General features: G+C 39.2%; 1 protein-coding gene across 2 annotated transcripts in view; it reads left to right on the plus strand.

The window, feature by feature from the left end:
- Nucleotides 1-15,578, plus strand: part of itga6b (integrin, alpha 6b) — a 28,718-nt gene that overhangs the window by 4,603 nt on the left and 8,537 nt on the right. For both annotated transcript variants that reach the window (XM_058380579.1, XM_058380580.1), the window contains exons 2-9: nucleotides 10,356-10,483; nucleotides 11,011-11,090; nucleotides 11,207-11,468; nucleotides 12,235-12,366; nucleotides 13,400-13,610; nucleotides 13,699-13,892; nucleotides 14,619-14,713; nucleotides 14,955-15,082. In XM_058380579.1, the coding sequence (XP_058236562.1) occupies nucleotides 10,356-10,483; nucleotides 11,011-11,090; nucleotides 11,207-11,468; nucleotides 12,235-12,366; nucleotides 13,400-13,610; nucleotides 13,699-13,892; nucleotides 14,619-14,713; nucleotides 14,955-15,082 (1,230 nt within the window). The remainder of the gene's footprint in view (nucleotides 1-10,355; nucleotides 10,484-11,010; nucleotides 11,091-11,206; nucleotides 11,469-12,234; nucleotides 12,367-13,399; nucleotides 13,611-13,698; nucleotides 13,893-14,618; nucleotides 14,714-14,954; nucleotides 15,083-15,578) is intronic.

Genomic DNA, 15,578 nt, shown 5'->3' on the forward strand with positions numbered 1-15,578 from the left:
GTGTGTAAGCGAGCATATTTCTGTGACTGTGAATTTTAACGTTCACTGACAGTTTTTGTACACACTTACAGCAACTGTCACACACACACACACACTCAGAGAGAGAGAGAGAGAGAGAGCTCAGGCACACTGTCACCGAATACCTCTCTTTGATTTTGCTTCTTCAGAGCTACACCAAATACAAAGCAAAGCCAGAGCTGAACACCCATACATCAGATACGCTTGCACTGACACAAGCAATGAATAAGAATGTGTGACGGATGTATTGATCTGATATTGAGTACTGCTCTTGGTTCGAATATTGGATTTAAATACCAGATCGGTGACAGATTGTCAGTGTGTGACAAATCATTCATAATCTACACGCAGGCGGAAGGAAATTGTTTTACGGCTCTCCTTCATTACAACCGTGCAGACGAATTACACAACGATGTCCCTGTCAAATCAGTACTGACATCCGTGTAATAAATATTATAATAAATAAATGTATATAAAATTCTTAAAATATATACAAGAAATCAATTACATAAAACTACAAAGAAACTGTAGGTTCTTTAAACATAAACGTCACATTTTTCTGTAAAAATTGATCAACAACCCAGAGCCTTCACCACTTGAGCCACCTCTGCCTCAGTGGCTCAGTACAGTAAATGTGTCATAGCCAGGTTAGATGCATAGTTAGATATCCAGCAAAATTCACAGCGTACAGACGGTCCACTTTCAGAGGGACACATGTAAACCTGCAACCAGCCAATCAGGTGTTAGCAGTAAAGTGCATAATAGCATGCAGATACAGGTTAAGATCAGATAACTGCATGCATGTGCGGGTGTTCCTAATAAAGTGGCCAACGAGTATATATTTTGTCAAATGGATTATAAAGCAGTTGTATAACAGCATCATATCATTAAGACAATGAAGTACTTTCCTTTTACGCACCAATTTGCTTCCTTTTCCATGCATGGCTTGAAGTACAAATTAACAGTAAAGACCGTCTCTTTGCACGCTGTTGCCATGGGCTGTGACATTTGTTTAGGGTTTGTTAAAAGCCGTGGTTACCTTCAGCTCCTAGCCTGAAGCAACATGAAAAGACATAAAGGTGAAGAAATGCTGAGACTATCAGTCAGGATAAAAACTTTGGCAGGGACGGCTAAAACCTGGCTGAGTACAGATCCCGGCTTCCATAACTGATCGGTTTTGACTTGCCTGTACCCTGGCAGGGAGTGTAAGGTAATTATTTTGGGCTGGTGCTTGTTTTAACGAGAAAAGAAATGTTCAGTTATTACTCCACAGCAACAGCCTTTGATAACTGGGATTGGGATTGAATGCATGTCACCTGAGCAAAATCTTGCATGAAGGTTATTAAAGATGAGACGTATTATAACCAGGTTTAAAAGCCGGCAGATTTATTGAGGCCATTAAGAAAGGTGTGGTGGATTTGCAGAGTCAAAAGTAACTCCTAAGAAAATGAAAACCGGACCTGGATGTGTGCGTGTGTGTGTGTGTGTGTGTGAACATATGGTATATCCGCTGGTGTTTCCTCTGCTCATAGTTAAAAAAAATAATAAACAGTTATCATAATGTGCTCCAGCTCTGGAGAACAATGCAGATATAACAAGAAATCCCCCTAATCATCTCCCAAACATCACCATATATATAACCTGGCCCATATCCCGGTGTATTATGGGGCTAGTCTATGTGGAAACAGGCTCCCCTTCCTTCCTTTGATTCTCTCAGCTTCCTGCTCATGAGCTTCTTTGTAGGCTTTGGTTGAGCTTTGCTGCAATAAGGGTCAATAGCTAATTTAGAGCAATCAATTTAGTGAATCTTCAACATTATAGTAGATACCTAGCAAATGAAATACTTAAACTTAAAACATCAAGATTATGACTTTGTAAGTGGGAACATTGGATGAACATGTAAAAACAAGCTATGTCAGATTGGGAAGAACCTTCTTGCGGATTTTTCTTAAAGGAACACGGCAATACATACCGTGTTTGGATTCCCTAATGCATGGCCAAGGACCCTGTTAACTGTACTCAAGAAATTATTCATTAGACATTAGATACCAGTTTACCAGTTGACGTCATTTATAATCATCATACTCCATAATGGTGGCTTGTGGTTTACACCACAGTAACAAAATGAGAAAATCGTGAGCCCCCTGGCTATACTTCAAGAACTTTGAGAACCATGGGTCTTGTGTACTTTGGTGGTTTAACAAGGAACTATGCTGTGTGCTCCAGGACTGGAATCACTGATTCCAGTGTGTGTTGTCTGACAAACTGTCCAGATATTCCAGACTACACTAATTAGCAGTGCTAGAATGCATTGATAATCCTTTACATTAAGTCTTACGGAACATGTATTTATCCAAAGGGTACGGCCGAATACGAATCGACACTTTTACAGCTTTAGTTATGACCATTTCAGTCAAGAATGAAGCTAAATACATCAATCCATTGATCTGTATGTGAGTAAGATACAAAAATAAATTCTTTTATTCCTCGGCAGAGGTTTTACTGATCACAACTAAACTGTATTTATATACACTTTATTGCCAAAAGTTTTGGGACACCCCTCCAGATCAGGTTCAGGTGTTGTTTTTCAGGGGTTGTGCTCGGCCCCTTGGTTCCAGTGAAATGAACTCTTAATGCTTCAGCATACCAAGACGTTTTGGACAATTTCATGCTCCCAACTTTGTGGGAAGAGTTTGGGGATGACCCCTTCATTCTGACTGCGCACCAGTGCACAAAGCAAGGTCCATTAAAACATGGATGAGTGAGTTTGATGTGGAGGAACTTGACTGGCCTGCACAGAGTCCTGACCTCCTGTTTCTAGTGGAATGGTCAAAAATTGCCATAAACACACCCCTAAACCTTGTGTAAAGCCTTCCCAGAAGAGTTTAAGCTGTTATAGCGGGCCAACTCCATATTACATTCATGTGCATGTGAAGGCAGGCGTCCCAGTTTTGACCTGGCTCGCAGTCTCTGATTTTGAGGGGTGTCCCAAAACATTTGGCTGTATAGTGTATCTATTGCATTTTTTTGGTTCACTTAAACATAACAGACCAGAAGCAGCTTCCCTTAGATGAAAGGGAAGAACATTGATGTCAGATCAGGTTTCCACTTTTGTACCTGTCTTTATGTCAGCATCAATGGACAACTGACCTCTTACATCAGCAGATATTCATTTACACCAAATGTGTTCATCATTGTCGTTCCCTGACATTATTTTAATTGTCCCTCATTTTGCCTCTTGTGCAAGCCCTTGTGTGAAGTAATATTAGCATGCTAGCAAGCCTGATCGGTGTATACGATTTAGGAAGTTGTCACTTTTCTACAATCAGATTTTGGTAATATTTTGATAATCCAACCAAACATGGTATTGAATTGTGTCCTGAGTGTATTATTAGATATTTGTAAATATTTGTACACGCCTAGTTGAGACCCTCCACAAGTGAAAGCCGCTCCTCACAGTTCCTGACATATACAGTGTGTCATGTCGGATAAGTCTGCATGTTTGTTTGCTTGTCTTTATTTGTGCAGACTCGTCTTGGCTTAAAACTGTTTATCCAATAGTGGAGGTCAGCCAGGCCTGGCTGCAAGTCCTTCTATTGCATTACTGTCGAGCCGCTGGGTCTCACTCTGGATACCATAAACCTTCAATAATCCACTAATGAGGGCATGATTCATACGTCATTATAAAGAAGAAAATATCCAGGACTCAAATGATAATAAACTGGATTAAAAAAACTTAAGAATCTACTTCTAGATCCTCTCGCTCTGTCTCACCGTGTCCTTCTCTTCCCCCGCATCTGTTTATCTTTTCCGCTCACTCTCTGTGTTAATCACTAAGCCGTTGCTGTACAACCCAATAAGGCACCTCGTGATTCTTCAGTCACAATAAAATAAAAGCAAGAACACAGAACAGTAGATGCTTGTGTTCATTGAATTCCCGTGTTGTTAAAGAGGGTGACTTTGTTAATACATGTGAGAAAATCTTTCCTTTTCTTCCTCTCTATAAAGTACAGAAAACTTATCATGGCACTGATGCTGATCTTAAGAAATTATACACAGTGATTAACGGTAGATTTTGGCAATTTTCATTGATGAAACAAGTTCCTGGCAGTTTCTTTCATGTGTTATCTGTCAGAAAAATTTACTCAGAAATTGTTCATTAGTTGTAATCTTTACAGAGTAAAATGTTTTACATAGTTTAAAGATGAGACATATTTGCTCTTTGGCACACTGGAGTGGTGAAGGATTTCTGGTCAGTGCTTATTGTTACTGACGGCCTCAGGCAATATGAATCAGTAGCCATTACATGTCTTTCTTTCTTTCTTTCTTTCTTTCTTTCTTTCTTTCTTTCTTTCTTTCTTTCTTTCTTTCTTTCTTTAGGTACATTCAATGTTGTAAAACAAGTTAATTTCAATTATCATTTATATTATAACAGCAGTAAATAGTCATTCCTTCATCAGCCTCTCGTTTCATCCCTCTTGAATTAATGGAACAAAAGGAAAGTCGTGAAAACACTCCAGAACTGACGCTGAAGAGAGCTTCCCTAACCTCTGTTACTCCTTCTCTTACTTTATCTCTTTACCAAGAGCCCAGGGGTGGCAGCTTGAACCCCAATCTTCCAGTCACCAACCCATAGCCTTAACCACTTGAGCTACCACCTCCATTATGTGATTTCAGTGAATAATAAAGCTGCATTAATTACAGTTTAAAGATAAGAATTATGATTCAGAATTGTTTTCTTTCTAATAAAAAATGTTAAAAAAATAAAGGATTGCATCATATCTTTCCGATTGCCAGTGTAGCTGTTGAGTTTCCACTTAGATCTTGGCTAACAGCAAAGGGTTTTTTTCACTTTCTTTGAACTATTCGATGTTTTTGTTGGCTGCCACGTCTGCAAGGTAACAGGTTCTGGATAAGACTGGGACAAAAATAATACCACTGCATTTGTGCATGTGAGGTCAGTTATGATGTCTGTGAATTCGTATCGATTAGAAATAGAGGCAGAGTAAACACTTTAAAAATGGTTGTAAATGGTTTAGTTTGTTAGTATTAGATTAGATGAATTGCCAGTGTTGTGTTCTATGTGTTTTACTGCATTTCCTGTACAGTCATAGAACTAGGTTAATTATTAACACTACCGGTCATTCTTTATTAGTGCTATCACTTGCACTTGTACTCCCAAGGACTCGCAAAGCAGGGTGTTTTGGATGATGTTAATAATCCTTACTGTAAGCAGTAGCTAAAACCTCTCAAGCTGTATCCCACATGAGATGCTGCACTACACACTATGCACTATGTACTCTAGCGTCTGGTGTACGAGTTTTTCGAAGGGTAGTATCATCTCAAAAGGAACGGTTTTTACTACCAGGAAGTTTTCCAATCGATGGCAAACGATGTTACATGACATAATGTGATGCCGCTAGCTGTAGCAGAACACAATACATTTTAAACATGTTGAAAAATAAATCACACTAATCTGAAAGACGTTTCTAAGATGTTCAAGACAGCCATGTTGATCATACAGTATCAGCACCTGGTAGCTTCGTCCCTCTTCCACTACGTAAGCAAATCTACAAGTGTTGAGTGTATGAACATCTCGCTTGCACATCATTGCTCTCTTTATTTCTCTCAGGTAACCTGAGCTTGCCGAGACTTGCTGATTTAGAAATATTTCCTCTGTGAGTTATGCCGCCATTAAAAGATGACCACCTGCTCCAAGTCTTAACCCTAACCATAAATCTTCATGGAAATACGATTGTGTGAATTCCTGAGAAACTGTGGCTTCTGAGATTTTCTGCTGAAGGATGGGGGAGTAATGGATATGCATAACCTTTTACCCAGAATTCATTAGCAGGGTCATGCAAAGCCCTCTGGGAGAAATGTGACAGAAATGAAATCATGCTCTCAGCTGCTTGATCAGATATCGGTTTTGAGGTTGGTTAGGGAAGATGTCTACTTGAGAATTTGAAGATAAAGAGAGAGAGCTATGGTTTAGCAGAAGACAGAGGAGAAGATAACACGTTTTTCTTTCAATAGTAGGATATATATGATACATTAGAGGAGTTTTCAGATTGTCAAATGTCAGCGTAAAATAACGAGTAACTGATTAGACGTGCAATATATTTCATACCAGTTCTTTGTACCCAAGTTACATTTATACATGACTTAATCTAGATAGAAGTAGCAGCATTTCAAATAATAATATATGTTTTGTAGTAAAGACATGGCCATTAACAGATCCTAGTGCTGGATCAACTTCTGGTTAACTCCTAATTACAGCATATTGACCCAAATACAAGTACAATTGACCTGCTTGTACTGTACATGACATTTATTAATAGCAGCTCTACAATGTCTTGGCATTAAGTCTTTAAAATTAGATTGGAAATTCATAAGAATGCCTCACTGGAATTCAGAACGTGCAAATTGGACTGAGGCAAATGCCAAGTATGTATTTAGCAACACAAAGAGAAGCTTGTCTCATTGGAAAATCTGACCCATTTCTCTGTAAGCTCTTGTAAAAGAGCTTGGCTTCATAAGGGCCTGTTCTTCTATCAGGGCTTTTCCTTCATGTAAAATAAAACACCTTGGGGTGAAATTAGAGATGTTTGCTGCAGTGCGCCCGAGTACACCACAGTGATTAGTAAACTATGGATCCAATTGATCTCTTATCTATACCGCAGATAGCTCGGGTTTAATGGACCTAAAGAGTTAACCTGGGGTTTAAAGGATTTTATCTTTAATAGTTATTTATAGAAAATAACCACATATGGTGACGATCTGTAGGGCTCTTGAGTGCCAAACAAAGATTGCCACAGTGTCCAGGTCTTGCTAAATTACCCAGAACAATAAAGAGACCACAGATGAACATACTTAGTCATCCAAGATGGTTAAACTTAGAACTCAGAAATCAAAGTTCACCTGCTGCCTTAAAAAGGTGACTAAACTCAGCTTGAAGATAAGCTTTTGTTTCAACTCGCAAGTAGTCAAGACTTCAACATCCAAAACCTATGACCGTTGGATTTAAAGTGAAGAAATAAGCTAAAGGGACTATCATTTTCATGTACAGATTAGCACAGCATTGCAAATTTACTCAGATTTATTGTTCTTGAGATCCGCTCAGCTGAGCTTAAATAAGAATGGCCACGCCCCAGATTTCTAACCTATACCCAATAACCTGTAAGGTTTATTTTAAGATTGTTAGGTCATAGACTGTAACTGACTTGAACACTGACTTCTAGTGTTATGAAGGTGACATTTGCACCCGAAGTGTCTCAAAGGATGAATACAGAATAATAAGGCTGCATTAATTAGAGGTCAATGAAGTTTTAATGAGGCATGGGAATTCAGAGGATAAACAGATTCTTTCTCTGGCTTGGCAGCAGTAGTTGCCAATAGTAGTTGGCTGAAAGTAATGGGGTTTTCACCTTCTTTGAATGATTAGGATGTGTTTGTTGGCTGCTCCTTCCATTGTGCAGCGGGTTTCTAACAGACTAGAGGCAAAACATGAGGGCTTTCGTGGTAAAGTCACAGATTTGTCCTTCTTCTTTTGTCCTGCTCCTGTTAGGGTTCAACACAGTCAGCGCATTCGATTTGTGTTGTTTTGGCTTGTGCAACAACTTAGATGGTGGGTTGGTTCAGGCAATTGAAGCCAATATCCCAGTCACTGTCAAATTAATATTATGAATATTTCTCGAACTACAGACGTACTTTCTGAAAAGAATCGACAGCATATCATTCAAATTTTAGGTGAAAATGTCCTCAAAACCAAAAAGAGTACATCATGCATGAGACTCCTCCCTTAATGACGGGACTGTTCCATTACGAAAATCGTGCTGTACCTAAAATATAATTCAAAACAAGGTTACAATATTTGGATAGGAATATGTCAATGGCTGCATTACAGCTTTTGTTCTAAGCTAGCTCAGATTTTCATTAGCAAGCAAGAAAATCCCCAGAAGTGATAAATCATTAGCTGTAAGGACTATGTAATGAATGAGTGCACTTTTTTATTTTATTTTGCCCTTATAGCATTTGACCTCGCTGACCATGACCTCCTGCATACACCGAATTAAAGCTCAATGATGGCACATTTGATAGGTTGTTAAATATTGCAGACCGAATGTGAATATTTGTTGTGTTCTGTAGCAGACATTTTTCTTTGTTATTTTACCCTTTTTATTTTTTTCCTAGTTAACCGTTGTGTTACTTGATAGCCGAGTAAAGTCTTCCTGCATTTTCCTGAGCTGTATCTGTTTCAAAACTACAAAGCCTCAGAGCAGACCTGTTTGATCGCCGAGTGCTTTGATGTTGCCCCGGGGCATTTCCCGCTGCATTGTGGGTAACGTAGTCTCCAGCGCAGTCAGAGACGCTTTTTGTTTTACGGTCACAAAGAGAACTTGTGTAGCCGACTCTGAAGTGTCTGGATGAATGTTATCAACGCAGCAGCCGATCGGAAAAAGAAGAAAAGGGCCTTTCAGTCAGACAAATGTGCTGAAAGCAGAGATATGGCCTCTGCCCTGTGTGTGTCGGTTGTCCTCTCAGTGCTGCTGCTCTTCTTTTCAGACGAGAGCAGAATGGATGGCTCTGTCGTTTCTTCCTGAAAAAGTCTGAGAGAGTTAGATGAATGATGTGCGGCACACTGGAGCTGCAGTTTTTAACACAGACAGAGGGTTTTTGGGGGTGTATAGAGACACATTTGTCTTGTTTTGTGATATAAAGCACACATTCCACTAAAATGTGTCACCTCAAAACAGATCGTAGTTCATAGACAACTCAATAAAATATATCAATGTTGATATAAAGTCAAATACTCCATTAGTGGCAAGCTGTTGGTACTAAAATGTAGCATTATGTTTGGAAATGACGTCAGAATGCTTCTGAAATGATTTTTAACGTCGTCATTTGTTAAGTCTTTCAAACACGCTCTGGTGTGTCTGTTAGAGACACATTCTTGTATAGTGTTTTCATTACACAGTTTACTTTATTACGGTTTATTTTCTAACACCAGTGTTTACAGTCTATAAGCATCGCTATTGGCTTAAGTTGAAGTCTGCAGTTTACTGTTAAATTTATAGCTTAAAATAGGAAAGCTTACAACCCGATCAGTCCTTCTGTTAAACTGTAAATAAAAGTGTGATGTATAGTGTCGGAGCTACCATCTTTATTAAACACAGCTTAGGCTTTCAGATTTTAATTCAGAAATTAGTCTTTGAGCTCGTGTATGCGGAAAAGGGCAGGCAGCATGTAGGCCATTTTATTTATTTATAATTTTGTTGTGAAACAAGTTTTCTACAAGCTACAAACAGTAACATATTCTGTATTCTTTATGTAAATGCTAATAAGACAAAAATGCAGCTTGTCATGTTACCCCGAAACAGCGAACTCCTTCCAGCTGTCTATAAAGAAACACACAACCTGTACAACCTGTTACAAAACCCTGACACTGGAGACTCCTTCCATAATATATATATATATATATATATATATATATATATATATATATATATATATATATATATATATATATATGAGCAATATATACATTATGAGCACTTAGAAGTGAAGTGAATAAGACTGATGATCTCCTCATCATGGCACCTGTTAGTGGGTGGGATATATTAGGCAGCAAGTGAACATTTTGTCCTCAAAGTTGATGTGTTAGAAGCAGGAAAAATGGACAAGCGTAAGGATTTGAGCGAGTTTGATAAAGGGCCAAATTGTGATGGCTAGACCACTGGATCAGAGCATCTCCAAAACTGCAGCTCTTGTGGGGTGTTCCTGGTCTGCAGTGGTCAGAATCCATCAGAAGTGGTCCAAGGAAAGAACAGTGGTGAACTGGCGACAGGGTCATGGACGGCCGAAGGCTCAGTGATGCACGTGGGGATCGAAGGCTGGCCCGTGTGAGCCGATCCAAAAGATGAGCTACTGTTGCTCAAATTGCTGAAGAAGTTAATGCTGGTTCTGATAGAAAGGTGTCAGAATACACAGTGCATGACGGGTCAGGGCTGTTTTGGCAGCAAAAGGGGGACCAACATGATATTGTCTGCTATCTTTATGTAAAACAATTGCATAATTGAAGAAATTTGAAGAATGACCGATTTAATAAAAAACCTTGCAGCTGGAACTACTGCCAGGGCTGCTGTTATAGAAAATCAGTCCTAAATTTAACAGCTCTGGGCTGTTACGAATATTACTGATTATTGGACAGGAAGTTAAGATGAACAACTGTGTAAAATATTTTATATATAGACCTGAATGACCTATAATGACCTAAAAGTTGCATTAGTTAGGAGGTAAGTGTGATCTTGATCTTGTTTGTTTGTTTTTTGACATAGGCTGCTGGTCGGTGCTCCCAGGGCGAGGAAACTATCCAATCAGAAGTCACCAATAACAGGAGGCTTGTACAACTGTGATATCAGCTCCACCAGTTCGGCCTGCCAGCGAATTGATTTTGACAATAACGGTACACTTACACTGCAAAAAATGATATATTAACAGTATAAATGGAACAAAAAACAAATCTAATAAATTATGCATTGATAACAAGTACATAATAAACTGTATAATATTAATAAATAGTATATTCAGTACAATATAACAGTCTAAATGTCTAAAACAATATCTTGAGTATGGACAAATTTATCTGATATTTCTGATTAAGAGATTATTCTACTTGCAGATAATTATTTTTTCTTTAAAAACAAAATACTTAAAACGAGAAAAACTGCTTGCTAATAGAACAAGAATATTTTAAACTTAAAATATTGAGTAAAATAAATAGGGGTAATGTTCATATAATTGGTTAAAATCACTACTTCACTTTCCTTTAATAAAAAAGTTGTTATATAATGTCCCATTATAATTATTTAAATAAAAATAATTTTCAGTTTTTTCTTTATTTCAAAAGTTGGAATACTGTACATATTTATATAAATTGTGTTTATATAAATATATAAACACTTTAATGTGTGTGTGTGTGTGTGTGTGTAGAGAACCCGGCTGAGGAGAGCAAAGATAACCAGTGGATGGGTGTCACAGTGCAGAGTCAAGGACCCGGGGGCAAGATTGTGGTCAGTGTTTGCTAGCTTGTGTGTGTGTGTCTGTGTGTGTGTGTGTGTGTGTCAGATACATCCACTATTTCTGTTGCTGTAGTTAATAAGCATCTGCTGGTTTCAAACTGTTCCAGACATGTGCACATCGCTACCAGAAGAAACAGTTTACAAACTTGCCCGAGGAGTTGCGGGACATCACAGGCCGCTGCTACGTGCTCAATCAACAGCTGAAAATCGACGAGAGCACTGGTGATGAGGGAGGAGACTGGAGCTTCTGCGAGGGCCGAGACAGGGGTCACGAGCGATTCGGCTCCTGCCAGCAAGGATTCTCGGCTACCTTCACCAAGGACTACCATTACCTAGTGTTTGGAGCACCTGGAGGCTTTAATTGGAAAGGTGTGGAGAAGGGGAGGGGAGAAGAGAAGGAGTAAAGATCAGCAAGAGAAGGGATGGGAGAGAGGAGGAGAGAAGAGAAGGAGTAAAGATCAGGAAAAGAAGGGATGGGAGAGAGGAGGAGAGAAGAGAAGGAGTAAAGATCAGGAAGAGAAGAGATGGGAGAGAGAAGGAGAGAAGAGAGGGTGTACAGATCAGGAAGAGAAGGGATGGGAGAGAGGAGGAGAAAAGAGAAGGAGTAAAGATCAGAAATAGAAGGAATGGAAGAGAGGAGGAGAAAAGAGAAGGAGTAAAGATCAGGAAGAGAAGGGATGGGAGAGAGGAGGAGAGATGAGAAGGAGTAAAGATCAGGAAGAGAAGGGATGGAAAAGGGGGAGAAGAGGAGAAGAAGAGATGGGAGTGGAGAGGAGAAACGTTGAGGGGTCTAGATCAGGAGAAGAAAGAGGAGTATAGATTAGTAGGAGCAGTGATGAGGGGAGGAGAGTAAAGAGGAGTATAGATGAGAAGGAGGAGAGAAAAGATATATGGCTCAGAATGAAGAAGAGATGAGAAGAATAGAAGGGAGGTGAAGATGGAAGTAAATTTGTTTTAGTTGCATCAGTCCCATTTCACTGTAGATTATTCCATGGATCGTTCCATTAAACACTTTCTGTTTTTGTTTCTTTTTCCCTTCACTTTGACCTCCAACTATCCCACATGTTCACTCTCCTCCACTCTCATCCGTTCACCCATTCACTCCAATGATCCTTTACCTTGGGTGGGGCTTCAGGAATTGTACGCCTGGAGCAGAGAAACAACACGCTGCTGGAGTTGGGTGTCTATGATGACGGACCATATGAGGTCAAATACACCACACCTGAAGGACTTGACGAAGTGGCCGTCCCTGCTAACAGCTATTTAGGTATCATTCATCACATCACTTCATCACATCATATTCATTAGGAAAAAAGATTTCCTTGAATCATCAAAAGGAACATGATTTTTTTTTCTTCTAGTTTTCGTTGACAGACCTCAGTTGATCCTTAGATATAATCTGCTGAAGTTCTTTCTGCCTTCAGTGTCTGTTTGTGTGTGTGTATGGGTTTTAGGTGTTCTGTTCATGACTAGCGTGTCCAGCAGCGACCCTGATGAATTTGTATATAGATCTCATTCTCACCGAGACAATCCCACAACGGAGAGACACTTGACAACAAATAGCTACTTAGGTTTGTGGGACGTCCGGGATGATCATCATTCATTCCAGCCATTTCCCACAAGAACCCCTGTACATTTCATGTAGATCAAAAAATGTCATCATTGGCGGCATTTTGTCTGAGGTTGTAGTGTGTAGTGTTGTGACAAGGTGTTGTAGTTATTGGATGCTTGTTAAAGTGCATGTCATGGTCTTGCTAGGGGTGTTACGGTTTAAAATTTTCACACACACAAAAACATTGTATTAATGAACTACTGAAAAAATAAAAATTCATAACTATTCATAATTTAAATGAAACTTCAACAAGATTTCTTCATACACAAAGTGTCATTGCACATAATTGTTGAGGTAACTGTCCTGTCATAGACACTGACACCGTAACATCCCTAAACCTCACATATATCTCATTTACAACAGTGGCATGTTCATATACGTGTGTCCAGTATGCCGGATTGAGCCATCACATATCACTAGATATGTTTTACGTTTCTGATTTATGAGCTCTTAAAACCCAAAGTGCTAATGTTGATGACTTAAAATCACCAATTAGTGGGCCTGTCACATCCTTACTTAAGATGACTTGAATTCCTTAAAAGATATAAGAGAAATAGTGAACATTTATTATATGAAATAAGAGGTCATGCTAACTGGTGACTTTTGTTCATTTGTAGTATTTTTGGTTGAATGTTCGGACACTGGCTGATGAATCATTTCATCTCTGACTGGCTGTGTCTCTCCTCAGGATTCTCTCTCGACTCTGGCAAGATGTTGACTAAGAAAGGCCAGCTAACTGTGGTGGCTGGAGCTCCGAGAGCCAATCACAGTGGAGCTGTGGTTCTGTTGAAGAAGGATACAGACGCAGCTACTATGGTCACTGAGTACATCATCGAAGGAGAAGGCCTGGCGTCGTCTTTCGGCTACGAACTAGCAGTGGTTGATTTAAACGGAGATGGGTAAGCCCGGTGATATAGCAGTTTTGACCTGATTCTGTGACGTCTGCATTTGCTGTGAATGTAACGGGTTTCTGTCACTCATTTACAGATGGCAGGATCTTGTAGTTGGAGCTCCTCAGTTCTTTGTGAAGGATGGTGACATCGGTGGTGCTGTTTATGTCTACATCAATCAGAATGGAGACTGGGACAAGGCCATCCGGACTAGAATAGACGGAGCCAAAAATTCCATGTTTGGGCTGTCTATTGAAAACCTTGGTGACCTTAATCTGGATGGGTTTAATGGTTTGTGATTTATTTTTTTGGTTTTGACACCTGACCTGATTTTTCTATTGACCTTCTGTCCAGTTGGATGGTTTTTATGAAATTTGTTCCGGTAATTTCTTGCTAGTTGGTTAGTGGTATGGCATCAAATGGATGAAAACCTAAATTAAAAGAAACACATTGTAAAGAAAGACATATTGTCATTGTTATATAGCAAAACAAGGTGTTTTCATTTTCTGATCATTGTGTGTGACTTCACAGAGGTTTTCCACGTCAAAGCTACATTATATTCATTTCATCATATTGTTGTAATTTGTTTTTACTTTTCATATTTTTGTAGTTTAAAAAAATCATCAATGAAAGTTTTTTTATCAGTAATTTTACTCCAGTCTCTACAAACTAAAACAAACCAAACAGCCAAACAGAGAAAACAACATTAACAGTTGTGTTAAGTTAAAGAGTACCTCTAGGATCCAGTTTAGTTTTGTTTTATGAGTGTGCAGTGGTTATAACAGAGTAGTTTCAGGGTTCAACACTAATCGTGTTTCAGACTGAGATTATATTATATTCTTGTCCCAGAAAATCTGTGGAACGTTAAAGTGTAAGGTGATAATGCACATAAGGACACCCTGTAAAAACATAAGCATTAATTGTATCATATCATTATGGTGATGATGAGCATGGTGAAAATTGTCCTAATGATGAAGAAATGCTCAATGTGCGTATGGGCTGTGTGTATTTGTGTAGATTTGGCTGTCGGGGCTCCATATGATGAGGAAGGAGCGGGATGTGTCTACATCTATCAAGGCTCGAGCAACGGCCTCAAAAAAGAACCTGCTCAGGTTTAATACCTCATCATCACTCCAGCTTTTATCTAATAGCATCTTAGACCAAAAACCGACTCAACTGACTGTTCATAAATGATTAACATTAATTGACTTTAGAGTATTTATAGATTGTAAATGAATTATTACTGTCAAAGAAATGAGTGCCTTCTCTGTCATTTCTTTGCTTCTGGGTTGAACACTTTACTTTACTCACTTATTCTCATTCCATTGTTTATTTTCTTTCTGTTTCTACCAGGTGCTGAAAGGAAAAGATCTAAACATTAAGATGTTTGGTTACTCCTTAGCTGGTAACATGGATTTAGACAACAATCAATATCCAGATTTGGCCATTGGATCTCTCTCTGACACTGTGGCCGTATACAGGTGAGAACTTGGGCTGTTTAATTACTTTAATTACTTTTGCACTTTATTGCTTGTATTATTGCATTTAATAAAATACTGCATTGCATGTAAATGATAATTTCTAAGTCTTCATAACTCACAGTGAATCCCAAACAGCTTCCTATACAGTATACACCGACCAGGCATAACATTATGACCACCTGCCTACTATTGTGTTGGTTCCCCAACAGTAGCTCGTCTGTTGGATAGGCTCACACGGGCCAGCCTTCACTCCCCACATGCATCAATGAGCCTTGGCTGCCCATGACCCTGTCACTGGTTCACCACTGTTCCTTCCTTGGACCACTTTTGATAGATACTGACCACTGCAGACCGGGAACACCCCACAAGAGCTGCAGTTTTGGAGATGCTCTGATCCAGTGGTCTAGCCATCACAATTTGGCCCTTCATCAATCTCACTCATATCCTTACGCTTGTCCATTTTTCCTGCTTCTAACACATCAACTTTGAGGACAAA

The sequence above is a fragment of the Hemibagrus wyckioides genome, linkage group LG26 (assembly GCF_019097595.1).
Source record: "Hemibagrus wyckioides isolate EC202008001 linkage group LG26, SWU_Hwy_1.0, whole genome shotgun sequence".
NCBI classification, from domain to species: domain Eukaryota; kingdom Metazoa; phylum Chordata; class Actinopteri; order Siluriformes; family Bagridae; genus Hemibagrus; species Hemibagrus wyckioides.